Source organism: Gambusia affinis, linkage group LG06, assembly GCF_019740435.1.
Source record: "Gambusia affinis linkage group LG06, SWU_Gaff_1.0, whole genome shotgun sequence".
Classification (NCBI taxonomy): Eukaryota; Metazoa; Chordata; class Actinopteri; order Cyprinodontiformes; family Poeciliidae; genus Gambusia; species Gambusia affinis.
The window spans coordinates 29,671,004-29,696,671 of record NC_057873.1 but is presented as its reverse complement, the minus strand read 5'-3'; the positions used below and the strand labels follow the sequence as shown (position 1 = coordinate 29,696,671).

The 25,668-nt window shown below is 39.4% G+C and overlaps 3 protein-coding genes and 1 long non-coding RNA gene across 5 annotated transcripts; 1 reads left to right on the top strand and 3 right to left on the bottom strand.

Annotated features, from left to right (window-relative positions):
* The first annotated feature begins 461 nt into the window (after nucleotides 1-461).
* LOC122832197 lies at nucleotides 462-15,441 on the top strand. The gene is made up of 3 exons (XR_006370807.1): nucleotides 462-471; nucleotides 7,674-7,677; nucleotides 15,354-15,441. It is a non-coding gene; the product is annotated as an uncharacterized LOC122832197 (long non-coding RNA).
* LOC122832195 (dehydrogenase/reductase SDR family member 13-like) lies at nucleotides 11,043-19,877 on the bottom strand. Of its 2 annotated transcripts, XM_044118720.1 has the most exons (5): nucleotides 19,708-19,877; nucleotides 18,881-18,999; nucleotides 11,981-12,104; nucleotides 11,543-11,869; nucleotides 11,043-11,405 (listed from the first exon to the last, which is right to left on the bottom strand). In XM_044118720.1, the coding sequence occupies exons 1-5, from the start codon at nucleotides 19,826-19,828 to the stop codon at nucleotides 11,146-11,148; spliced, it is 951 nt and encodes a 316-aa protein (XP_043974655.1). In that variant the 5' UTR covers nucleotides 19,829-19,877; the 3' UTR covers nucleotides 11,043-11,145. The 2 variants fall into 2 exon arrangements, with proteins under 2 accessions (XP_043974655.1, XP_043974656.1); XM_044118721.1 differs by lacking the exons at nucleotides 18,881-18,999; nucleotides 19,708-19,877 and adding an exon at nucleotides 14,531-15,361.
* On the bottom strand, nucleotides 15,804-16,925 carry LOC122832194. The gene is made up of 2 exons (XM_044118719.1): nucleotides 16,278-16,925; nucleotides 15,804-16,187 (listed from the first exon to the last, which is right to left on the bottom strand). The coding sequence occupies exons 1-2, from the start codon at nucleotides 16,923-16,925 to the stop codon at nucleotides 15,804-15,806; spliced, it is 1,032 nt and encodes a 343-aa protein (XP_043974654.1).
* A 2,392-nt stretch (nucleotides 19,878-22,269) lies between the features above and the next one.
* Nucleotides 22,270-25,389, bottom strand: LOC122832980 (dehydrogenase/reductase SDR family member 13-like). The gene is made up of 5 exons (XM_044120256.1): nucleotides 25,176-25,389; nucleotides 24,979-25,097; nucleotides 24,664-24,787; nucleotides 23,960-24,286; nucleotides 22,270-22,816 (listed from the first exon to the last, which is right to left on the bottom strand). Exons 1-5 carry the CDS (start codon nucleotides 25,300-25,302, stop codon nucleotides 22,557-22,559), a joined length of 957 nt encoding a protein of 318 aa, XP_043976191.1. The 5' UTR covers nucleotides 25,303-25,389; the 3' UTR covers nucleotides 22,270-22,556.
* Between the last annotated feature and the right edge of the window lie 279 nt (nucleotides 25,390-25,668).

Genomic DNA, 25,668 nt, shown 5'->3' with positions numbered 1-25,668 from the left:
AGTAATAAGTAACATTTCACTAACAATGCATGGATTGTTATGCTACTTTTTTTTTAATGTCTTCCTCCTAGGAAAGGGTTCCACCTTCCCATTGCCAACAACTCCCAGTAGTCATTGATTTTTTTTTTTTTCACCACATTTTTGTTATTCTGCAAGGTGAGACATTTCAGCTCCAGGCGTCCAATCAAGTCTGGGACCCTTCCTTAATCTAATTAATAACCATTGAACATGCTAACAACAATCAACACTAATTAAAATTTGTGCTTGTTGACAAGGGGTACAAGCATCATCAAAAGGCAGGAGAGGAGGGGGGTTGTGTGTGAGAGATTGGAGGGCATTAATCAGAGCCTTCGTTCATCATAAGTTAAAGTGCTCCAAGCCATACTTTAAATTCAGATGCTCCCATGACTGTGACATAGTCTGAGGCATGATGGGTCTCAACTCCACAGAGCTCAGATGCTCTGAGACACAGTAGACTATTCTGCATTGAAGCATTCAGCTTCTATGCTCCAACAATCTGGGGGGGAAAAAAAACTTCCAAAAAATGCAGAACAGCTGAAACACTGAGTTCCTTTAAATCAAGACTAAAAACCCACCTGTTTACAGCTGCTTTTGTACCATAACAAATGAAACATTAACCAACATATTTGATGTTTATGATTTTGGTGATGGCACTCATCAAATGTAAAGTTTGTCTGATTGTTGACTGTATGATGTTTTCTTTGTAACTTTGTACTTTTGTGTTTTTATTTAGTAGGACTCTTCGCTGCTGAAATGATTGATTGATTGATTGATTGATTGATTGATTGATTGATTGATTGATTGATTGATTGATTGATTGATTGATTGATTGATTGATTGATTGATTGATTGATTGATTGATTGATTGATTGATTGATTGATTGATTGATTGATTGGAGTTAATCTAATCTATCCATCATCATTGGTGGATTAGAGCTACTGTTATAGCATCACAAACGTTTACACAAAAAAAGAGAAAGAAACCCACATTCAGCTTACAATATGGAAGACCAAAAGTGAAATAATTAAAGACAAAAGCAGAAATATATGACCTTGTGATTAGTCTCATGATTGCTCTCTTCCAGACAGAGCTGCTCTCCGGTCCACTTCAGTGGCTGAAATGTTGCTTGCAGAGATTTAAATCAAATTCACACATTGTGCTACTTTAAACTTCCCCTGAAGTGAGAACAAGAAAACAGAGGACAGTCGGGCAGAGCTGTGCTAATGGAGATGAATCTTGTTATGGGGATGTTGAATATTCTACACATACCTGTCAAGTCTCTGGTTTTGGTTTGGAAAATACAGTTCTTCACCCTCCTTTCCTGCCATGCTTCCATATTATTATTTTCCCGTAAATATCCTATATTATTCCCCCCACCACACCCCAACACACTGACCTTTTGTTACCCGGATGGACAACGACACGTCTCGTATTCTCAAATGCAAAACTTGACAGGTATGATTCACACACATCATCACGTCTATCATCATTGGTGGATTTGACCCACTCTTCACCTGGTTCTGTTACATGTCGATCACTTGGAGGAACCAATCAGATGTCAAGGGGATCCAGTGCCCCCCCCCCCCTCCCCCCAGCCTCCCTTTGCTTGTATCCACCTCATCCATCCGCCTCTGTTTGTCGCAGTCTTTCGGCCCCTCACCCACCTCCACCCCTTTCCCATGCAGGGTATCACTTCATTCCTCCTGTCTTCCTCTTTTATTTCATAACTCATCCATCTTCTCCTATTTCCTCTACTCTTTCTTCTTTTCCATTCACTGTCCTCTACGTTCCATCTGGTGGGTCATAATAACAATCAGGTCCCTGAGGTCTTATTCCCACATCTCTTTCTCCCAAGCCTACGTCAATAAGCGTCCCACATCATCACCACCTCACGTGGTTCTTCTCCAGACGTCGCCCTTCATTGAACCCTCAAACTCACCTCGTTCTAGCGTAGTTCTGTCTGATGAAATCCACTTTAAGTGGGTTCTGATGGTCATAACTTCCTGTTTGAAATTCACAGTATATATTTCCATTTTAGTTGGAGCTTTGCTCTTTGTAACTGCATCTTTCTCTGGTATTTTAATAAACTTATACAAATCTATAAGATTCAATTAATATATGCAACAAGCACCCTCATATGTTCCCATTGCAGCTGTGTAGGACTGAAGACCCACAAACATGAGGTTTTTTTGTTCAGATAATTAGCTATTTGTATCATTTCTACCTGATTAATGGCCTTTCTGGTGCTAATCTCTCTGGCATGATGCTGTTTTACACTTTCTACTCAGCAAGCAGCATTTTCTCATTAGACTAAAGTGAACAGCAAAAGTGCTCATTTATGTAATTGATATGACTGAACATATTTTATATGAGGTGTTTCATCTGCTGGGGGTTAGCTCTCTTAACAATTGTTTCATATTGTTCCCTCACACAGTGGGTAACGCGCAGGATAATTAAAACACCTTCAAAACAAAATGAGAAGCTAGAGGGGGATTTCAACAATTACGATCTGCAAACTGTCAGTTGTACAGCAGCATCAGAAAACTGGAAATCACTTTTTCTACAGCAGAAAAGAACTTGTGTCCGTTACTTGTGTAACGGTTTTTATTTCTTAAATCTTTCTGAAATAAATCAAATCAATTCATCCCAGTCAAACCAGATGCTTGATAGACAAAACAAGAATAGACATACACACCAATATACCCCCCCAGTTATGATCAACAGGAAACGTCACACTGGACCTAAAGTGAAGCAGGTTCTGATCCTCTCCGGCTTCCTCCAGATTCTGGGCCCTTGATTTTCAGCTCTGTAATTCTTTCTCAGAAAAAAGCTCTTGAGCTCTGTCACTGTTATGATGTTAAAGTCAGCTTATGTATGGTCGTTTAGGGCCATACATAAGGTCGTTATCAGCAGCCAGGAAAGCAGATTCAGTGGGAGATTGCTTCTTCCAAAGTGCAGGAGCAACAAACTGAGGAACTCCTTTGTCCTTCGAGCAATGAAACTCTTCAACTCCTCACTGGAGGTTGGAAAGAGGGCTAACAGAAGTACAATAAAAAACAGAGGGACTGTAGAATCGGGCTAAATGTTAATGTTAAACAAAAAACTAAATTAAGTATTTGATGTATTGGTGCTGTGTGAAAGACTGAACTACAATTTCCCTGATGGTAAAACCAAAAGGGATGAATAGAGTTTCTATCTATCTAAGCAGCGTATGAGCAGTAGAGGCTGAAGTCTACATGTCTGTTTGAATACTCCTCTGTCCGCCTGTCTAAAGTGTCCTGTACTGAAACAAAGCAAAAGATTATTTATGACTTTGTTAAGATGAGCTTATTTTGTTCCAATAGATCAACATGCACATCGTGTCTCCAGCATCTAAATCAATCTGCATGGCTTTGTGGCTCCACCAGCTGCCTAACTGATGCTTTAATCCAGTCTGTAAGTACTGCAGCACTTTGGAGCGAACCCAAAGCAAACACAGCACAACGGTGACCGAAGAGCTGCCTCTCGAACAGAACAGAGAGAATCTGACAGAACATCTATGAACTATAGATCAAGTCAGCCCTGTATTCACTTCTGCGCTGCTGACCTTTGGCATAAAACAACAGCTTCCTCAGCATTGACCCTCTGGGTCGTGTTTCTGCGGCACACACACTATTCCACATTTTAAAAAATTTCAGTGTTTTATTATCTAGTATCAGTGTTTTTTTAAGCACTAAGAGGAGAACAGACTTAATTTATTATCATTCCAGTTTTTTATTTCTTTTGTTTTTGTTTTTTGTTAGTTTGTTGTTGTTTTTTTACACTACTTGTGGCTCTTATTTGATAACATTGAGTTACAAAAAATGTTTTTTAGAAGTTGTCTATGTTTTTTTCAACTGATTTAGGACTATGTTTGCACCACTGAATCCAAAGATGACATCCATTTTTCTCAGTCTGGTCAGATTTTTATTCTAATTTGATTTAGAGAAATCCGATCTTCTGACTAAATTGATTACATTTTTGTGACATTATCAGTATATTTCTGTTAATATTTCTCATCCAAAAAGGTTTTTAAGAGAAAAAAATTGCTTTTAATAGTGTATTAATTAAATGTCACAAACTTTGAATTCTGTAAGTTGAATAATAAACACTGATAATGTGAATTGAACATCACGTCTCCGTCTCTTTCCTGTCCTGATGGAATCTCTCCTCCTGCTCATCACTCATTGATCTCAGATTCTCAGGAAACTGATCCAGATGTGAGAACAAGTCATGCATTTTGATTCTTATGTTGCTCCATAGTTCAGAAAGTTGACCTGATGGAGCAAAACCAATGTGATTTTTGGATTCAGTTCTTCAAAATGACCCTAAAACAGATGAAAAACCCCAGACTACTTTTTGGCTGTTGACCAGTGTAATCTGGCAGGAACGGGGCAGAGAGAAGCCAGTCAATGCCTCTAGTCCTCCACTGGGTTCCTTTGGCGTCTACAGCCTCTGGTTGCTGGGTTCTAACCATTGCACCACGCAGTGAACCATCAGTACAGTTTTTCTGACAGTAGTCTGCCGAGAATTGATGTGCAAGAGCAAAATAGCTTTCCTATAGGAGTACGAATAGTTTCTGAAACTCCACACCTTTTATCAATTTCCCTGTCGATATGAGGAATATGTATACAGACATCTGGAGCTGATTACTCAATAGTCATGTCTGAGAAGATAGAGAGAAGTGTCTGAGATATTTGAAGTCATTTTTCAGTAACTAAATATCTAACATGTTAACCTCAAACAGGTTTAATTGACCAATGTGACACCGAGGACACTGGAGTCCTCAAGACAGTTAAAGCTGTTAAAACAAAAAGAAGAAATGGAAAATTATAGCACACATCCCGTGTACGATTAAACAAGTTTTTTTCTTTAGAGATTGTTAACATGGATTCCATCCATCCTCTCCCACTTACACTCCCTTTGCACACCTGAACAGCTCCTCCCGTTTCTAACACTCTGAAAGCGCCACTGCCTAAATGTGTTTATTAATGTGCCAGGGTTTTTTAACAGGGCAGTTCTGAGTTCATTTTAAAAGCAAAGGGAACTAGAAAACATGGCAAAGGTGAAGGAAATTTTCATAGTGAATATTCTCAGCCAGAACAAGTAAAAGACGTCACACAGGTGCTCTGTGTGACGTCATGTCAGCTGGATGAAGAGATTCCTTCCTTTCTGTTCTCAGGTGTTTTGTGACTCTGATCAGATGACCAAACCTTCTCAAAAATCTTCGTTTGATGCAGAGAAGCAGAAGCAGAAGCTCTGTCTCTGTCCTGATGTCCTAGTGGACACAGGTCCTTAGCTGACCTGTTGGTAGGGTTAGGCTGTTCTTGGCACGGGCCACATAGGTCGTTGCCCAGGATGCCAAATTGTAAAGAAGAAGGTGCTGCTGCAGCAATTGAAAACACATGGAGTGAACTAAATAGCAACAATGTGCAGATCTGACTGGCGTTGTTTTGTCCTTGTGAGTGAAACAGAAAAATAGAAAGAACCAACCAGCCGCCTGAGCTGCTGCTGTTCTGCATCCTGATGGATTTCCCACCGTTGTTCCTGAAGTTACCCAAAACCTAAAGAACCTCTGCAGGCAGGTCTTTCTGTTCTTACAAGCTGTTTCACTCCTTGTGTTTTACTGTTGATTTTATAAATACATTGATTTTTACTCCATAAAAAGGCCATTATTGTTTAGTTTGTATCTTGTTGTTGCCCAAGCAACCAAAATTTTATTTTAAATATTATTTCACACTTATTTAGTCAAGTGTGAACAAGAATCGAGTCTCTGCTCAGTTTTTCTGTCAGTTAACTTCCTTTGACCTTCCTCCTTCTTCACAGAAATCAGTCTGTTAGAGGGGAACACATGGGAACACTGTATCCCTGAATTAAATGTTAAAGTTTTTTCACCTTTTCACCTATCTGAAATGTGTTTCACAAAATAATTTGACTGTTTGTCACGTTACAATAAATGATAAAACAAAATTAAATGAAAAAAGAGTTTTTCCTCAGAAAATATTTGCAGATTAAGTTATTGAACCATGTCTTTATTTCTGGAGAAGAACAGAATTGATCTAAATGTTTAGTAGGAATATGAGTTACATTAACATTTAATTTCACTTTTGGATCAATAAAGTATTTCTGAATATGAATTGAACTGAATCAAATCTCTTGTCAGGTTCTTTGTGCTTATTGGTCGAAGTACATGTTGCTGCTGTGCTTTTCTTTTATGATAAGGATTTGATTAGATTTTCCTAGACTGGCTAAGTTAAACTAAAGAAAAGTTGCCTGGTAGTGTTTCTATAGATACGGTACCTGCTCTGAAACTGCTCTTTTAATTTAAAAATACAGAATCTGACTTAAAAAAACTGACGAACTCATCCAGTAGTCTGCAGCTGCATGTTTTGCTTGTGCTGCATCAGTCCTGGATTTCACGTGAATTGTAGTCTGTCTTTACTGAGACAAAAAAAGACTTCCAAATGAATTCTACTATTCAAACGACTAGCAACTACTGGTAAGTTACAATGCTGTATTATCATGCTATGAGTTATCAAATGAAATAATTGATGGTAAAAGTTTTATTTGATTTTATTCTGCTGATTTATTCCTCTGTCTTTTAGATGAGCGACATTAAGGATGAAAAAAAGATCATTTTGTCCTATTCTATCTTTAAAGTTTATTTAAATACATTTTAAAAATCCACCTGTTGAGAGCTGCATTGAACCAGTATGAAACATTGACCAACATGTTTGATGTGTATTGATGATGACATGACAAAATGTAATATTTATTTTGCAAAAATACCAATGTTAGTGTTCCTCACTACCAGTTGTTGATTTAACGTTTGATCTGTGATGAGATTTTCTTCTGCACCTTGTAACACCTAGAATAGATACTACTAAAGATTGACGTGAAACATAAAATGCAGGTCTCATCATGTGAACTGGCAGACTGCAGAAGCATCAGCAAGGAGGACAGAGGGGACAGAAAGATGGTGGACGGCAGACAGAGATACGGATCGACTGCAGCACTGTGTTCCCTCCCAACACTACTGAGCAGAGAAATGTCCTACTGGGTAATTACATGAGCATCTTTAACACACACCAGCACACACTCACAACACTAACCTGGCTTTTGTGCCTCCCTGTGTTAATAAGTGTTCATAATGAACACAATCCATAGGTCCGCTGGGTTCAGGTCCTCTACAACCTTGCTGAGAGCTGCAGCAGCCAGACAGCAGCATGAGGAGACACCATGCTGCAGTGGTGTTACGCTACTGCCCTCATATGGACGTCATGGGCATTAATACGCTCCCACAAATCCTCTTTCCATGAACTGCTGAGTAAACAATAATATAAACATGGTGAGCACCAGAAATGTCCGAAGACATTTAGTAATTCAATTTAACAGCAAAGGTCAGAAGTTGAGCAACATTTCATAATAAATGTCGCCTTAAGGCACTTTCAAACGTTTCCATTCAGTCTCAAACATTCTTATTGATCCTAGTTATAAAACCGTACATTAAACTCAGATCATTCAAATCCATCTGTGGAAACCCAGCAGATTGAATCAAGTAATTGATAAAAAAAAAAAAAATACATTTTATGCACTCTGTATATTTGTGACAGAACCTTCAGGTAAAGTGGAGTTCAGTTGACATGTGAAGGATGTGAAGGTCATTGACTCTGATGGGTCTGCAGGTGAATTTGTCTGAGCAAGGCGGCTAACAAACCTGACTCAGTTCTACCGATCACACACTCTACACGATTTGCACATGACTCACCCTGAAGATACAACAAACAACAAGATGGAGCTGGGAGCTGCTGAACAAAAGCTACAAGAAAGAAAAGTTACACTGCTTACTTCTTGTGTTGTTAGTGTCTCTATTGTTCACATTTACCTCAATCATATTTAAGATTTTGCTTCACAGAGAGTGATTAGAGAGAGACAAAATATCTGAGAAAGTTCAGTTTATTCCTTTTTAATTATATTAAACATGTGAAACATTTAAATCAAATGTTGCAGGAGTTGTATATCTGACCCAAACTGTTGCTCAAAGTTCTAGAACAGACCTGGGCATTTTAAGGCCCGCGGGCCAGATATGGCCCGTTGGGCATCCCTGTCCGGCCCGCGTCCCCCCAGTCAAAACAAAACACCGTATTTTCGTGTGCATGCGACACAGCTGTCTTTTATTTTGAAAGGGCTTGACGCACCGTTTATGAATGCACGTACGTAAATGCTAACGCACAGCAACAGGTGATGCTAGCAGCCGAATACACGATCCCCACAAATGTCATCTCACGGTAAAAAAAGAAAAGTTGATTCCGAATTCTGCATTTTTAACAAGGCATGGACAGCGAAATATTTCTTTATTGAAGTCAAAGGCAAGGCCGTGTGTTTAGTTTGTGGTGCGCAGGTGGCTGTGTTAAAGGAATATAATATCCACCGTCACTACGTGACCAAACACAGAAGAGATACAAGAACTTTTCAGAGAAAGAGCACGTCACTGAGTCGTCTGTACTCGTAGCCAAGTTGCAAGCTCAACAAACACTTTTTACAAAACGCCTGGCATCTAGAGGAGCTGCAGTCAAGGCAAGTTTTGTCATATCCCACAAGATTGCTAGGAAGAGCAAACCTTTCTCTGACGGAGAGTATATTAAGCAGTGCTAATATGTCCTGAGAATAAAGACGCTTTTGAGAACATCTCCCTCTCCCGCCGCAAACGTAACGAGAAGGATTGAGGACATCGCGACGAACCTGGTGCTGCAACTGAAAGACAGCGTGAATGATTTTGAGTACCGGTATTTTTCCCTGGCTTTGGATTAGAGCTGTGACATACGGGACACTGCCCAGCTGCTCATCTTCGCGCGGGATCAATGCAGAATTTAGCATCACGGAGGAGCTGGCAGGCATGCGGTCAATGAAAGGGACAACAACAGGGAGTGAGCTCTTAGTAGGGGTAAATGCGTGTCTGGAAAGCTTGGGTCTGAACTGGGACAAACTGGTGGGCGTGACAACAGATGGGTGTCCAAATCTCACAGGAAAAAAAAGTTGGTTTATTAAAGAGAATCCAGGACAAAGATACTTGAAGCTGTCTATTCCTTGTAGTATTTCAGTTTTGGTTCTTACAAGTTTTCAAGTCATTACAGTTTCATTTTGTAATTACATTTTGTAATGAGTTATTTTAATGTTACCTAAAGTGATATTAGTTTTGTGTGTGTACCTCTTTAAGTTTCTGCTGCATTTAAAGTACTTTGTGGTACTTGTTTTCCCATTCATTTGCATCTGATTGGAGGTACTTTTGTGTTAGTCCTTCAAGTTGCAGCACTGCAGGTTCGTCAGGCTTTTTCCAACACTTAAAACCATTTATTGCTCATATATGCAGTTGATCAGTTGATTAATATAACACACACCATTTCAATTGTGGAGAGATTAAAAAGTTAAAAATAAATTCACATGTGATATTTTTTTAAACTATTAATTTGATAGTATTAATTCTCACTTCAGCCAAACCACAAATTAATTTTTATTAATATTTACTGAATATTCTTCTTAAAAGAATATGATTTAAATATTTTATTACAACAAAAGGTATGAGAAAATGAATAATGAGTCAAGATTAAATTTGAGTCATTGCTGGATCGGCCCTCCAACATATTTCAGATTTTTCATGCGGCCCCCTGAAGAAATTAATTGCCCACCCCTGTTCTAGAAGGTGCATCACCAGACACAGCAGGGCCTCATGCATAAAGCAAAAAATGTGCGCTGCCATATTTTACACACAAGTCAGCATGTATCTAAATAAACGTGGTGTGAACGTTTGCATGAATATACACTAACTCATTACTTGCTGTGAAAATGAGCACCAAATCTCACCAAAGTACACTGAAACCTGATTTATTTCAGTGTCATTTAATACAAAGAGCATCAAACTCAATGTTTCTGACTTTAATCTTTTATTGTTTACACTTAATGAAACTGAACCACACACATCCTCATACAATTAAGTAGCACACACACACAAAATTATTAAATATAATAAAATGAAAATGTTGTAAAAATCACAGTCGGATGTAAACAGTAAATTTCCTTGGTTTTCGTCCCATGGGTCTACACCCAGAGACAGAAAATATCTGGAAATATAAAGGGCCGCATTTATTCTGACTGAAAAAGAAAACATGGTTGGATCAGCAGATTAGCTCCAAACAGGACAAGTTTGATGATTTTTACAGTGGACAAGGCGTGTAGAGAATCACACGTTGTTCACCACAAAGATGAGTAACAGTGGAACAATGTCAACGTTGGCACTGAGAACATCACCAGACTGAGTGTGTGTTCAGAGGTCATATTGATCTGCTGGGACGTGTTGATGGTTTATTAGTCTTCAGATTGTCTAATAAAGACAATCTGTCTAATAAAGACAACTCTCTGCTGTTCAAATAAGTATTTCCACTTGGATTAATCAACACATTCCATCATTTTACGCTCTAAATGTTCTGTTTTGTTTTTTATGTTTTGTTACATTGGTTTTATTTTTAGTGAGGTGACCTTGTGTGCCCTGGAAAGAGATATTTTTTAAAATATGTAGTAATTATTATGAGATGCTACTAGAAGCAGGAATCGTTACCATGGTTATTTGGACATGGTGTCAGCCTTCCAGGTACTTATACTAATTTACACATGTATTTATGACAATCAGGATCAGCAGCTGTGCTTTATTTCACACAGATTGGGATTTGTGCGCAGCTTGCATGCATAAGAACCGCACTTTTTGAAAATTGGTTCCTACACCAACTTTTAGCAGGAAAGCTGTGCATTGTTTTCTACAGGAGGGCCCTGATGCTGCCAGGGGGAGTCTTATCATCAAATCCAGAAAGGATAAGAAGATGAGGGTGAAGAACCACATCTCCCACATTGCATTCAAGAAATGCTGTTTATCCACAGCAGTCATCATAGGATCTCTTATTTGCTCACTGATAAACTTTGTAGACTTTATACAAGACATCAGGCAACAACATTCAAGGGATACTTGGCTTTATTAAAGCAAACGAAAGAAGTGCATGAAAATTCAGACACAAGTTGGACTTTATAAGAAGAGTTGTGAACGGCCCTCTGGTGCTTCAGGCCATACCTGTTAACCTCTCACTTACTTCCCAAAGCTTCTTTGCCAGGCCATCATCTCGCCCGTTAGCTCCAACTTGTTGGAGAGCACAGTTGGAGAAATATCTGCCACTGAGCGGCTCGATGCCCTCCTGGAGGGCGCAGTACAGGGTGGTCTGACATCCTCCGCTGGGGTCCAGGAAGAACAGTTTGGCTAAGGGCATCATGAGGAGCTGCAGCCACTGGCTCAGATTACGACACAGTTCTGTGTAGATTACTCCTGCAGTGGTCAGAGGTTGTCCAAAAAACACAACAAGCTTCACTGTAAACGGCCTTACTGAACACTTAAAGATTTAAATGACATCATAAAACTCCAGCAAACCTTTAAAGAAGCAGCAAGAGATGCAAGCCACTGACCTGGGTGCAGGGTGTAACAGGTAACATCAGTGCCTTCCAGCCGGTTGGCCAACTCCCTGGTGAAGAGCACATTACAGAGTTTGCTGTTACAGTAGGCCTGAAGGCTGGACCAGGCAGACTGGGGGGGCGCCGCGTCTGTCTGTGGAGCCAGCAGCTGGAAGTCGATGCTCCCGAAGCGGTGCAAGAGAGCAGACACGGTGATGACTCGGCTGGGGCCGCAGCGCCTGAGCCGGTCCAGCAGGAGGTTGGTCAGCAGGAAGTGACCCAGGTGGTTGACCCCAAAGGCCAGGCCAAAGCCATCCTCAGTGCAGCCAGGACTTAGAACACCTGAAACATAGAATCAATCACAAGTTATTTTTAGCTTCTTTTATTTCTGTTTTCATGCAACACACAGTATAAAAGTACAAACTGGGAAGCGATTGGTTGGTCAAACATCACCTGCATTGTTGATGAGGATGTCCAGTCTAGGTTCAGTCTTAAGAAAGGTTTCAGCAAAACGGTGAACTGACTTTAAACTTGCCAGATCAAGCTGCATAAACACCACCTGGGGGTTCCCGCTCTCCTGAAGCACAAAGCAGTAGTGAGTACGGCTGCAGCAGGAGGAAAATAAAACAGCATTCTCAGTTCATATTTCTATTAGTTGGGGCCTCCCACACCCATGCATTGCTATGGCAGGCACACGTTCTACACCTCAAAATAACTGCTGCTTCCTACAACTGTTAATGCAGCTCGTACCGCTGCGTGCTCGACCCCGTGAGGGCAGCTATTAGTTTTGTTGGCATTTCGAGTAACTGTGGCGACATAATTGACAAAAAAAACGAGCCAAATTTAAATCAAAACAAAAGACTGACACAAAAGAGTGTCAGTTAAACTCAAAATAGACGTAATTTAGTCTGCCTCTCTGAGCTGCTCTTTAGAACCACAGTGATGGCAAAAAGTCAGAACTACAGACATGGTGGAACACTCACTTCTACTCCTTTTGTGTTTTATTTACTGTTGTCAAAGCAACTGAACTATGGGCTCAGGGAGGAAAAGGGCGGTGGTTCTAGTTACCTGAGGTATAAAACAACTGTACAGCAGCTGCTGTGATCTGTTTTTATGTACAGATTTTTTAATATACTCTCAGTTATCAGCTATGCAATAAAACTGTTCTGAAAGTTGTTGAAAAGTAATATTATGTTGTTTAGATACATGAGTCGAATCTGTTTAGCTATATTGTGTCTGTGAACATGTTGGTGTACAGATAATATGTATATCTGCAGAGGAAATAGCAGAGGAAATCTTATGTTTTTTGAACAATAACAATATTTGTTGTTAATGCTGTTGCTAAGAGATGACAGCGTTTTCTGGTAACAAACTGCCATGAAGTATAAATCAGATTTTTACTTTTGTGTTCAATGTCTCTGTACCATTTATGTCAATAAAGACATTTTCAGTTTTCTCCAAAATTCACCAAAGTGAATATTTTTAAGTATTATAAGATACGTAGTATTTAAAAAGAGCAGAGGAAATCTTATGTTTTTTGAACAATAACAATATTTGTTGTTAAGCTGTTGCTAAGAGATGCCAGCATTTTCTGGTAACCTAGGGCCACAATGTAAACATTTGATATTTTAGTTTTTCAAAGTTTACCAACTCTAAATTTGTTGTCAAAGCATATAAGCAGTATTTCAAAAGAATTTATATTTTTTAAACAATAATATTACTTATTAATTTGGTGCTAAGAAATTATCGTTTTTTCTTTTTCTGGTAATAAACTGTCACGAAGCATTAATCAGATTGTTACTTTTGTGTTCAATTTCTGTTTTATAGTATATCTACCATCAATGATAAAAAAAAAACAAAATAACTTTTCTGTAAAATTCACCAAAGTGACGATTCTTAAGTATTATAAGATACGTAGTGTTTTAAAAGAGCAGAGAAAATCTTATGTTTTTTGAACAATAACAATATTTGTTGTTAAGCTGTTGCTAAGAGATGCCAGCATTTTCTGGTAACCAAGGGCCACAATGTAAACATTACATATTTTAGTTTTTCTAAGTTTACCAACTCTAAATTTGTTGTGTCCAAACTGATGAGCAGTATTTCAAAAGAACTTATGTTTTATAAACAATAATATTACTTATTAATTTGGTGCGAAGAGATGAGTGTTTTTTTCTGGTAACAAACTGCCATGAAGTTTAAATCAGATTTTTACTTTTGTGTTCAATGTCTGTTTTATAGTATATCTACCATCAATGATTAAAAAAACAAAATAACTTTTCTGTAAAATTCAAAAAAGTGACGATTCTTAAGTATTATAAGATACGTAGTGTTTTAAAAGAGCAGAGAAAATCTTATGTTTTTTGAACAATAACAATATTTGTTGTTAAGCTGTTGCTAAGAGATGACAGCATTTTCTGGTAACCAAGGGCCACAATGTAAACATTAGATATTTTAGTTTTTCAAACTTTACCAACTCTAAATTTGCTGTGTCCAAACTGATGAGCAGTATTTCAAAAGAACTTATGTTTTGTAAACAATAATATTACTCATTAATTTGGTGCTAAGAAATTAGCGTTTTTTCTTTTTCTGGTAACAAATTGTCACGAAGCATAAATCAAATTTTTACTTTATGCTGAATTTCTGTTTTATAGCATATCTACCATCAATGATAAAAAACAAAAAACAAAATAACTTTTCTGTAAAATTCACCAAAGTGACGATTCTTAAGTATTATAAGATACGCAATATTTCAACGGAGCAGAGGAAATCTTATGTTTTTTGAACAATAACAATATTTGTTGTTAAGCAGTTGCTAAGAGATGACAGCGTTTTCTGGTAACCAAGGGCCACAATGTAAACATTAGATATTTTAGTTTTTCAAAGTTTACCAACTCTAAATTTGTTGTCTAAGCATATAAGCAGTATTTAAAAAGAACTTATCTTTTATAAACAATAATATTACTTATTAATTTGGTGCAGACTTTGAATAGAAACCAGACTCACCTGATGCTCAAAACGTGCTTGATGTGAATGCACCATTAGAATGTTCAGTTCCACTGGTAACAATGACATTGGCAGTGATTACATCACTCTATGATGTCGTCACTAGATGTGTCAAATGCTCTAAACAGGTTCAAAGTGTGTCGCAATAGCCCTCAACGCACCTCCACATAGACTTTGAATGCAAACCAGACTCGCCTCAAAACACATCTGGTGTGAACGCACCATTATATGTCCAGTGTCACATCAGGTCAGTGCTTCTCAATTCCAGTCCTTAAACTCCCCTCCTCTGTATGTTTTAGATGTGTCTCTATTTCAGAACAGCTGATCCAAATATTTGCATGATCTCTTCTACAGTCATCAAGAACTGCAGAAGCCTGTTAATCACCCACAGATTTGATTCAGATGTGTGGGAACACCTAAAACATACAGAGTAGGGGGCCTGAGGACCGGAATTGAGAAACACTGCATTAGTTCCATCATATTAGGACTAAAGCCTGGTCCTAATATGATGGACTCATTGCTTTGGGTCAGGGGTAACATTTAGAGGTAAAATGCCAATTAAGGTTTAGATAATGTTATAATTAGGAAAAGACTAGTATTGTTTAAGGTTAGAGAAAATGTGTGGATTAGGCAAAATCACAGCTACTAACATGAAGGAAATCAATTCAAAGTTCTAATATGGGTTGAAATAGTTTTGACAAACCTGTACAGCATTTTGTTTTCTAAATCATTCTACAAATAAACAATGATGATATAATGTTTGGTTGTCTCCCAATTGTGTAGCTGCAGTACACTAGTAGTCTAATGTGTTGGATGTGCTGAGACACATTAGAAACCAATCAGAACCAAAAGTTTGTCTTTTGGTTCTGATTGGTTGTTTCTGGACAGTAGCAGAGCCAGAGGACTTTTCACAGACTCTCTGTTTCATATTCTACTGTCAGACACTTTTAACAAATATTCATCCATCCATCATCTAACACACTTATTCTTGCACACACACATCCACACCTTAGGACAATTTAAAGAGATCAATTAATCAATTAATTTGAGAAATTTTACCTGATCAGCTTTTATATAGGAAAGTTTTAATAATGTTTCTTATGCTGTTTTGAACTCTGAAGCTGATCTTGTGTTTTCTCCATTGATTTTGGAGTCAGGAATTTTATTTGTGTTGAGGCCTGTTTCTGTTTTTATTTCCCAAATTTGTGTAAAGCCTCAAATTTCAGAATAATGCTCAGTTTGAGCAAAACCTGGGTTTTGATGGTGACCTAGGTTAATACCACCTGGGTGTGGGTCGGTGTAACGGCCGAGCCTGGCAAAGACTGGTCTTCACACCAATGCCAACATGAAGTGGAGGTTGGTCCATGCGACCAGTGGAGGTTGGTCGCATGGACACCTGTTTTTCCTCGGACCTCCATGTTTGTGTGGAGGTTTGACTCTGCCTGGACTCCTCTGATTGCAACCTGGGTGTAGGTCGGTGCAAAGGCCGAGCCAGGCTATGGGAGACCCCTGGTGGATGGGAGGTCTGTCTTTGTTTGGACTCCTCTGTTTGTAGGGAGCCTTCTGTCTGCAGGGGGGCCTCTGGTTGGGTGGAGACTCTTGGATGATTATTTTCCAGAGCATGTTTCAACTTCTCCTTCAGGTCTGCCACCTGGTCCTGCAGAGATTTCATTGTTTCTTCCTGTACTTTGAATTTGGAAGCTTGCTCAGTGTAACATTTGAGCTCCTCCTCGTATTTAAGCCTCACCTTGTATTCTTCCACCATTACTTCAATCAAACCTTTGTTCCGGGAGGCGTATTTTTCAGCCTCCCCCTTAAAGTGATCCAGCTGCTGAAGTAGGCTCTTGTCAGTTGTATCTTTGGAAGCGGAAGAAACTTTTGACACTTCGTTAATCTCTGCCTCGTTTCTTCCATGTTCACGTTGGGCTTGCAGGTGACGTTCTTTCTCTAACATCTTTTTCAGTTTTTGAATCTCCTCCTGCTGTGCTTGGACTTCAGCCTCATACTCAAACCTTCTGTCTCTTTCCACATCGAGATCAATAATAGTTCTGTGCAATTCTTTATTAAGATCTCCTACCTGCTTTTTGAGCTCAGCGATGTGTTGGTTTTTCTCTTCCAAGACTTCCACTGAGGGGGAAACCTCGAAGCCAGCAGAGGGAGTTGTTTCCTGCTTGACTTCCAACGATGTTGGACTCTCAGAGTCACCGGAAGGACCGGATTCCCCCTTGATCTCTGCTGATTCGTCCTCCGGTTTAATGTGGCTGTCGCCGTCATCTTCGAAAGAAATGACTTCGTCGTAATCGACTTGGATGTTGAGATCCATCATGTCGAGCCATGAAAGCTCAGCTGGAAAAGCTTCATGTTCGCTAACAATCTGTTGTTGATTCATGTCCATTTTCTGGTAAATATTTGCTACTCTGAAATGCGTGTAATATTTCGAACGTGCTTTGAAAAGTGATCTGTCGCGATAGAACCGAGGAACAGGTCTGAGAAAACTCTGTCTGTGAGCTACATTCAAGAGAGAGACTCCTTTGTGGTATCATAGAGTGATGTCATCACTGCTGATGTCACTGATAGCATTGGAACTGAACATTCTGACCTCATATAATGGTGCATTAGGAGGGCTGAGAATTCTTTCTCCACCTTTCTGTCTCTCACACACATGACAGTTGGCTGAGGGCAGAGCTGCCCTTTAGAACTACCATAATGGCTGAAGGTTAGAACTACATTACTGGCAGAACACTCAGTTACTAGAGAGGAGGGCTGAGTTGGCAGCTAAAAACTACAATAATGGTGGAACTCTGAGTTTCTACAGAAGGAGGCTGAGCAGAATGTTAGAACTACAGACATGGCAGAATGTTTTGGGCATTATATAACTGATTTAACCCAACCACTGTTATTCATAGGAATAGTGTAGCCATTTAAAATAAAGCTTACTGGAAATTTCAAAAATAAAGCAAGGCAAGTAAATTAAAACATTAGTACAAACATTAGCAAGAGCATTAGCATTTCACTGCATCCATTATTCTTTTCCTTAAAAAAGCTTTTAGCTATTTTACTTATTTATTAGCCACGCTTAGTACACTGAATGGAGTAAGTCAATGTAAGACAACATGCTAGTGATGCCCCACATGCTACTGACAGCATTTAGGCTAATATTAGCAATATGGCTAATTTTAACTTGTACACCAATTTCAACATACTGAATGGTATAAGTCCATGTTACTCAACATGCTTGTGACTCTCCACATGCTATTGAGTACATTGCAGCTTACTTTAGCATTTATGCTAATTTGTAGCATCAGGACACCCTGTTTAAATTTCTTCAGAAATTTTCTAGTTTTAGTTCTGCTATATGTTTTTCGCTCAGTGCTGAGGCTCATCTTAAATCACTGATGGCTTCCATTTCTGTCACTTCATATTCATAATTTTTCTAAAGTAGGGAGAAATAAAATAATGAGTCAGGGTTGCACTCCTCGATCCACAACTTCTTCTTATCTTAGGTCCGATAAAAAAGGTAAAAAGAGTACTTCCCCCTAATTACACGCTCCAGCTCACTTTGGGTTTACCCAAAGTAATAAATGCCCCAACTGCTGCTTTCTGGCCGACTACTGATTACCAATGTTTAAAAAGGCTGACTTGTCGATTCCAAATTTGGACGATATCACTTTGTTTAGTCTGAAAGGTCTCTAGAAAGAAAGTTGCTGATTGGAAACAGTGTGGCAACTATTAACTGCAAGCATTCAGACATGACCTGGTGGGCCGGTCTGTCAGTCAAACCTCTCTCACTGTAGAGCAGAAGAGGACAGAGGGTGATCTTTAGATCTTTATTGAGGTTGATCAGCAAAGGTTGCTAATGTGATCGGCTTCACACGTAAGTATCAGCCAATCACCAATCTCAAAAAATTAAGGAAATCTTTCCAAGTGGAAGAGCAATGGCCCATACCGCACCAGTCCTGGACCTCTTCAATTGTAAGTTCATAAGACCATGGTACTGTATGGTTGGGGTGGAGCTTCTGGTGTCAACAGTCCATAAATTGGGGTACAAGAAGAGAACCCCACTTGCAACAAAGAGCAAGTCATGTTTGATGTTTCAGTAGTGTGACGCAATGTTAGGCGTCAGGTTCAACGCCGCCTGTCCAGTGAGATACTAGCTTGCGGTGGACACGCTCTCCTGAATACTCCAGGTCATAAAATAGAGTACCAACCCCACCAAACCATGCTGTACCATTCAGTGGAAATTAGCTATTTCATTCTGTGAAGTAAAAGCCCTGCATGAAAGCAATTCAGTTTTGGACAGCGGATCTCTGAATGGTCGGGTCTCTGTGTGTCAAGCTGATTGGGTCTTACTGCACGGATATCAAACGCTGCAGCCTCAGCCTTCTCCTTGTTGCGACAGGCCAGGATCACTCGAGCTCCTCTCTTTGCCAGTTCCAGGGCGGTACTTTTCCCAATGCCAGTGTTGCTTCCTAGACAGTGAAACCAATTCACAAACACACCAAACTCAACATCTGATACGGCAATGTAAATTGTTATTATTATTTTTATTATTATTTCGTAATATATTTTATGCTCATGCTCCTTCAGAGTCTCATAAATGAGATATTCTGATCTTTTTCTTGATCCATTCTAAAGTAATCAAATGCTTAGTCTAATTGGACTAAGGTTAGGTTCAACTTAGGTTCAAATTTAAAACTGAATTGCTTTTATTTGATAAATAATGCCCCAGGTTCGCCCCCTGATCTATTTTCATCATCTGATTCTGCTTCTAAATATGTAACGAAACCGTTCTTGCACATAATTTCACTGAATTATATCGCTACTTCGTGTTATCTATAACTCTATTACATTCTATTTCCCTTATTGGACCAGTTTTTTCCTTTTAAAATGACAGATTAATAAACCATATAAACTGCAAGTGACCTCCAGTAGGAATGAAATCACACAGCATGTCCTACAGTGGAGTATGTGTAGTATGGAAATAATTTTAAATCGATTGTCAAAACGTACGAATTTTTTTCGCAGTTTTATCCGACTTTTCGGGTAGAAAAAAAACAGAACTGCAGAGGAATTTCTCCTGAAGCCGACGGAACCGGAGATGGACTTAAGTTTCTTGTTTGCTTTTTTTTCAGAAGTTTTTTTGCATGTGGTTTAAACAAACAGTGGAGTTCGTTTACCTGTTACAACAACAGTCTTCCCCTTCAGCCTAGCGGGACTCAAGCATCTCGATCCTTTGAACAGACCGTAGAAAACCAGAACATAAATCCAAACAGCTGCTGCTACCAGGTACAAATACATACTGTGGTGTCTTAGTCTGTGTTGGCCTCTCTGTCTTCTTCTTTTCTACACATTTGACTCAGGTCTCATGACTATTGGGCAAATTACTGCCATCTTGTGGCCAACTAATTTATCACTTTGCCAAGTACTCCATGTAATCCAGGTGATTTTTTTCGGGTGTACTTTACCCATCGTGGCGGTGTTTTGTGGGAGTGTATGACCATGCTACCCCAAATCTTGCAACAAAGAGATGCAGTTCTTTTTATTCATAAAAATGTTAATTTTAGTGACTAAATGGCCATATGTTATAGAATTGTATTCAGAAAGTATGAATACCATGATAAAGTTTTTTTTTTTAAGTGTCTGATTTCAAATGTTTATTTCTTGTAATTTAATGACTATGTTTTACAGATAAATAAAACTCCCAATTAAGTGTCTCAGATAATTAGAATAATAAGATAAACAATAAGGATATTTTAAAGCGAGATGTCAGGCTTCTGAAAGATTTGCTATACAGTGGTAGTCTGTACTACTGGTACAGACTGGTACCAGTAGTACAGACTGGTACCAGTAGTACAGACTACTAGTTAGAGCTCCTTTTGCTTTAATTACTGTATCAATGGGGATGGAGGCAATCAGCCTATGGTTCTGCTAAAGTGTAATGGAAGCCCAGGTTGCATTGATGGCTACCTTCAGGTCTTCCGTACTGACTCCAGCCTCAGTCCATAAATGGATTTTATCATCCTGCTGCTCCAGGATGACCTGGATGATTCATGAGAAAGGAGCCTCAACCAAACAGTGCATAGATATTAGCATGTGTTTCAGAAACCTGATACTTCCATTTAAAATCATGTTTTTCTGATCATATCTAACGTTCTAATTTTCTGAGACTCTGAACTTGGGGGTTTCAATAGCTGCAGGCCATGACCATCAAAATGACCACAAATAAAGGCTTAAAATATTCACTCTGTATAAGTTGCACTTTCTGAAATGAGTGACAAAAAAAAATTGACATTTTTCGCAAAGGTCAAAATTTTTGAAATGTTTTTGAAAATGTTTTTCTTTTTCTATTTTAGATTTTCTGAACTTGATTTGATGTCATTCCAGCCCCCAAGTTGGTACTGACAAATATTTCACCTCAGACCTTGACTGGTTCCTGTGGGTGAAACCTCACCAGAAAGTTATGATAATTTAAATGAAGCTGTTCAACAAGGGCCCAATGTTATTAGTCTGTAATGTAATTAAACAAATGATGACCAAATAGGCATTTGCACTTAGTGAATAAAGGCTTCACTGACTGATACTGGCATGACTAAACGTTTAAAACACTGGGAGGGACTATGGTGAGGGGGAAGGGTTTATTCTAGATTTGCTTTTAAACCTGTCTTTACAAAACAATAGATACTTTGTGAAATGTCCCCTCCTATAGTTCCACTGCCACCATGGAAAACTGATTGCCGCTCACACTAAACACTGAACAACACTGGTTTTAGCTGTTTTTAAGTGGAGTTTATGGCCCTTAATGCAGCATTGTCTGTTTTACTGGCTTACAAACACATTCCTACTGGGAATAGCAGCTTAGTCATAACCAAACCTTCAGGTTCCACTAGTCTGTCAGTGGAAGACGAGGTGTGTGAGCCGACCTCGGTTCTCTCTGATCTCGTCATTCCTGGTAGAGTTTCACACAAAAACAAGGTACAATTTTGTTCATTTGCCCGTAATGCTATCATTTCCATTATGTGTGAGCCACCTGAGCATTAAGCTAGCACATCCCAGTGTGAACCCTTGTGTGTTGTTCTCCCATGAGAGAGAGTCAAACAGCAATGTGGATCCACTGTCTGAGGACTGAGGAGCTTCAGTTAGGGTTAAATATTTCCACACAGCATCACTGCTGTACTTTTCCAGTTAGACGTTCTTCACTATCTGATTGCCAAATCCACACACTGCCTTGTCTTGGTACATGTGTCCTATATTTTATTTAAATATAAGATAATAATACTCTGCAATAATAATAGTCAGTGATTAGCACCTAAGCCGTTTTACATGATGTCCGTTAAAAGCAGATTGAAGAATTAATTAATCTCTGTTATTATTGATAAAACAGAACCTTAAATAATCAGGGGCTTTTTCTGTCGTTTAAAATGTCTACTAAGGCATTTTCTCTTTCGTCATCCAGGTAAGAAGCTGACAGTTGGATCCTGACACCCCACCCATCCTGTTACCCCACCAAACCTGCAAAACCAGAAACCACTCAAGAGAAATCTCCCAACTGGTTATTTTCCATCTCTGTTTTTTTTTTCTCTTCTTTAAAAACATTTTGAACTCACTAGTAAGAAAATCTTCTGTACTAATTCATTAGTTATTACTAAAACAGATGCAATACATTTAAAATGTGAACAGAAACAGGTAAGACCTATGGGTTTGAGTAAATGTTATATGTACACATTACACATCTAACCAAGTTACAGAAGAAAAAAGTTTAATCAAGGGGTTCACATCCGAAACACATCTGAGCTCTAGTGAAAACTGTTGCATTCAGGTGGCTCAGAAGGACTCTTCTGACTTCCATTACTATACATTTGGTCATGCATTGTAATACTTGCCAACATTTCAGCTTCCATCACTTGATTAGTTTTAGCCACAGTTTTCAGTCAGTTAAATCAAGCGAGGCCATCAAGTTACACCTACTACCAGCCAGCAGAAAACACAAGTCCTTGTCGCGGTTTAAACGGAGGCTTCTCCTTCTGCCTTAGACAAGACCACACAGTCTCTCACTGATCTCCCACAGCTTCTTTGCAGCAGCATCATCCCTGGCTTTAGCAAACAGATCTCTGACAGTGCAGTTGGAGAAGTAGCGTCCACTGAGGGGCTCGATGCCCTCCTGCAGGGCACAGTGGAGGGTGGTCTGGCATCCCTGGACGGTGTTCTTGAAGAAGAAGGTGGTGATGGGTTTGAGGACGATTTGTAGGAACAAGCCAGTGTTCCTACCAAGCTCTGAGCTGATGGCTCCTGCAACAACACAAAGCAAACGATAAATGATGCTTGTCATGCCTGTTACACAATTACAGCAGATGAGTCTGTCCCTCCCTGAAATCTCAGTTATACTAACATATTTTTAATCTTAATTCAAAGAGCATTGTACCTTGCAAACGCATAAATGTGTATGTGTCAGAAAGTTCTTCATCTGTTTCACTCCTCATCTTGGCTGTTTAACGGAAGGCGAGCAACATTTGTTCTGCTTCCAGATAATACGATGTTTGTGAAGTAAACATCTTATTGTGAAGTAGACATCTTATTACCTGCATCACATTGTGCTGATTAACATATTTGTCAGGTCACATGGAGAGTGGAAGATCCTCTGGTGGATCAGAGATAAGCATGTTGTTGTTTTTAGCTGTTTTTGGTGAACAACAGAACTGTCTTGTTCCAAAGTGCTTTATAAATAAAGTTGTATATTTTGAAACTCTTTCCAACAGGAACAGACCGGCTTTTGAACTGTGGCTAACATCCACAGTTCAAAAGCCATTTGATTTGTTAAAGCTTGGTTCAAATTTGCTCATGCAGGCAGGATGCCATTTTGCATGTAGAACATTTTGACTGAAAACTGTTGTACAAAGTCTAGAGATGAACTCAACTGAACTGGTGCAACAGAACCTTACAAGACCTGAAACTACAAACAAACTAAACTCACTGTTCAGACATGTGAGTCATAATCCCTCCTTAAAGATGAATGGATGAGAGGTCAGACCACTGAGATGACCGCTGCAACATAACACTAAAAATGGTTTGACAACCAAACTCGATATTCAAATTTAAGCTTAGCAGAAAATACAAAGAGCATCACTAACTGAGTCATGCATATCTGAGCCTGTCTTTATATCTATGAACATGCATTTTAGTAATTTAGTCAAAAACTCTATGTTGTATGAAGGAGTTTGGGTCAGTTACTTGAAAGTGACCAAAACAGATAAAAGTTAGCTGCAGTATTCTTAACAGTTTCACTTTAAAACTCTGTGGTCTTCGTTACAGCAGTAGCTCAACTCAGCTTGGCGATGCCACTGCTCTCTTCTCTACAGATCACTTCCTGATTCATCTGAACAATATCCACTGGGCTTCACTCTGTCCAAACATAAACCGCGCTCCGTTACTGACCTGGGTGGAGAGTGTAGCAGGTGACCTGAGTTCCTCGCAGCCTCTTGCCTAGCTCATGGTTGAAGAGAACGTTGCACAGTTTGCTGTCGCAGTAGATCTGGAGAAGACGTATGAAGGATGTCCCCAAGCCCAGAGCTTTGTGACTGTTCAGGCAGTTGAAATCTATTTTTCCAAAGTTGTGCGCCATGGACGACACATTGACTATCCTGCTGGGTGCGCACTCCTTCAGTCGGTCCAACAACAAGTTGGTCAGCAGGAAATGGCCCAGATGGTTGACACCAAACATTAATCCAAATCCATCTTCTGTCTGACCCTGCATGTAAATACCTGGGGCCAAATACAATGAGAGTAGCTATCAGTAAAGACGTCGAGTTAAAAAGAGTTGACCTCATCTGACCTTTCACAGAGGTTATGCATTTTCCACCGTTCAGATAAATGAAACAGTCAGGGTTACCTTGACTTCGCAGGGAACAGCATGGACTCCTGTAGGCTAAGATGATTGTGAAATAGCTGTCTACATATCTGCTATCTTAGGTTCTTATCATTTTGACAATTGAGAACAAAACAAGCAAACATAGCAGATGGGAATCGCTTTCTTGGAACAGAGGTTGAAAGCAATGGAATTTACCTAAAACAACCCTAAGAATAATCGGTCTTAATTTGGTGGATGATAATGTGAGTGGTATGTAGTCGAGCAGCCCTACCTGCGTTATTGATCAGAATGTCCAATCTAGGTTCAGACTTCAGAAAAGACTCTGCAAAAGTGCGAATAGACTTGAGACTTCCCAGATCCAGCTGCATGAACACCACCTGGTTACTTCCACTCTCCTGCAATGGCCAAGAACCAGAGAGCAGTCAGTCAACCTGCTCCACACCAACAGTTAGACTGTGACGGGTTGATTTTCCACAAAATGTCTCCATTTATTACAAATATAAACATCTCTATTTATTTGTTAGTACCATCCCATCCTTCCACTGTTCCTGGACAAGAAAGGAACAGATGACTATGAACTCCTCACCCTTCTGATCTCCTCCAGAGCGGCTTCTCCTCTCTGCTTAGAGCGGCAGGCCAGAATCACTCTGGCTCCTCTCCTGGCCAGGTCTATGGCCGTCGTCTTCCCTATGCCAGTGTTGCTGCCTGTAGATGAGAAACAGCAGTGTCAGGCAAAAGCAAGGCGGGAGAGAAGAGCAGTAGAAAAGGAAAAAGTTGAATTACCAGTGACAATCACAGTTTTCCCATGAAGCTTTGCTTTGCTCGTGCATTTCTTGCCCTTTACCACAATGTGACGGTAAATATAGGCAACTCCTATAACGACGCCGACAACCAGGAGCACAACAGACATGGTTCTGAGTTCTGAGCCTCACAGCACTCTCAGCTATTTTCCGTTTTAACATTCCATGTCATTCCAGCCAGGCGGCACCCATGATCTGAGTGGGCGGGACTCCAACCCTCATCATCATCATCACACTGCACCACCCACAGAAAGAAAAGATCCAGAAAATTCTCAGAAGATCCAGGTGATGCATGATGACTCAAAATATAGTAATGGGATAAAAAATTTGACTCATCATCTTAGTTTTTTAAAAACATAGTGTCAAGGGAACATTTTATAAAGTATACACGAGCCAAAGTTTGTTAAATTTTAAATCATGGCTCCGATTAAGTAAAATTAAATTATGGACCATTATTTGCTATATTAAAGACACAT

Coding starts and splice junctions, on each gene's coding strand:
- LOC122832980 (XM_044120256.1), bottom strand. CDS start 25,302: ATGTCTGTTGTGCTCCTGGTTGTCGGCGTCGTTATAGGAGTTGCCTAT. Junction 24,788..24,978: donor CTCTGGAGGAGATCAGAAGG/GTGAGGAGTTCA, acceptor TGGCCATTGCAG/GAGAGTGGAAGTAACCAGGT. Junction 22,817..23,959: donor CTGCTACACTCTCCACCCAG/GTCAGTAACGGA, acceptor GTGTTGTTGCAG/GAGCCATCAGCTCAGAGCTT.
- LOC122832195 (XM_044118720.1), bottom strand. CDS start 19,828: ATGTATTTGTACCTGGTAGCAGCAGCTGTTTGGATTTATGTTCTGGTT. Junction 12,105..18,880: donor CAGCGTTTGATATCCGTGCA/GTAAGACCCAAT, acceptor TTTGTGCTTCAG/GAGAGCGGGAACCCCCAGGT. Junction 11,870..11,980: donor CATCCTCATCAACAATGCAG/GTGATGTTTGAC, acceptor TCTATGTTTCAG/GTGTTCTAAGTCCTGGCTGC.
- LOC122832194 (XM_044118719.1), bottom strand. CDS start 16,925: ATGGACATGAATCAACAACAGATTGTTAGCGAACATGAAGCTTTTCCA. Junction 16,188..16,277: donor TAATGGTGGAAGAATACAAG/GTGAGGCTTAAA, acceptor AAATCTCTGCAG/GACCAGGTGGCAGACCTGAA.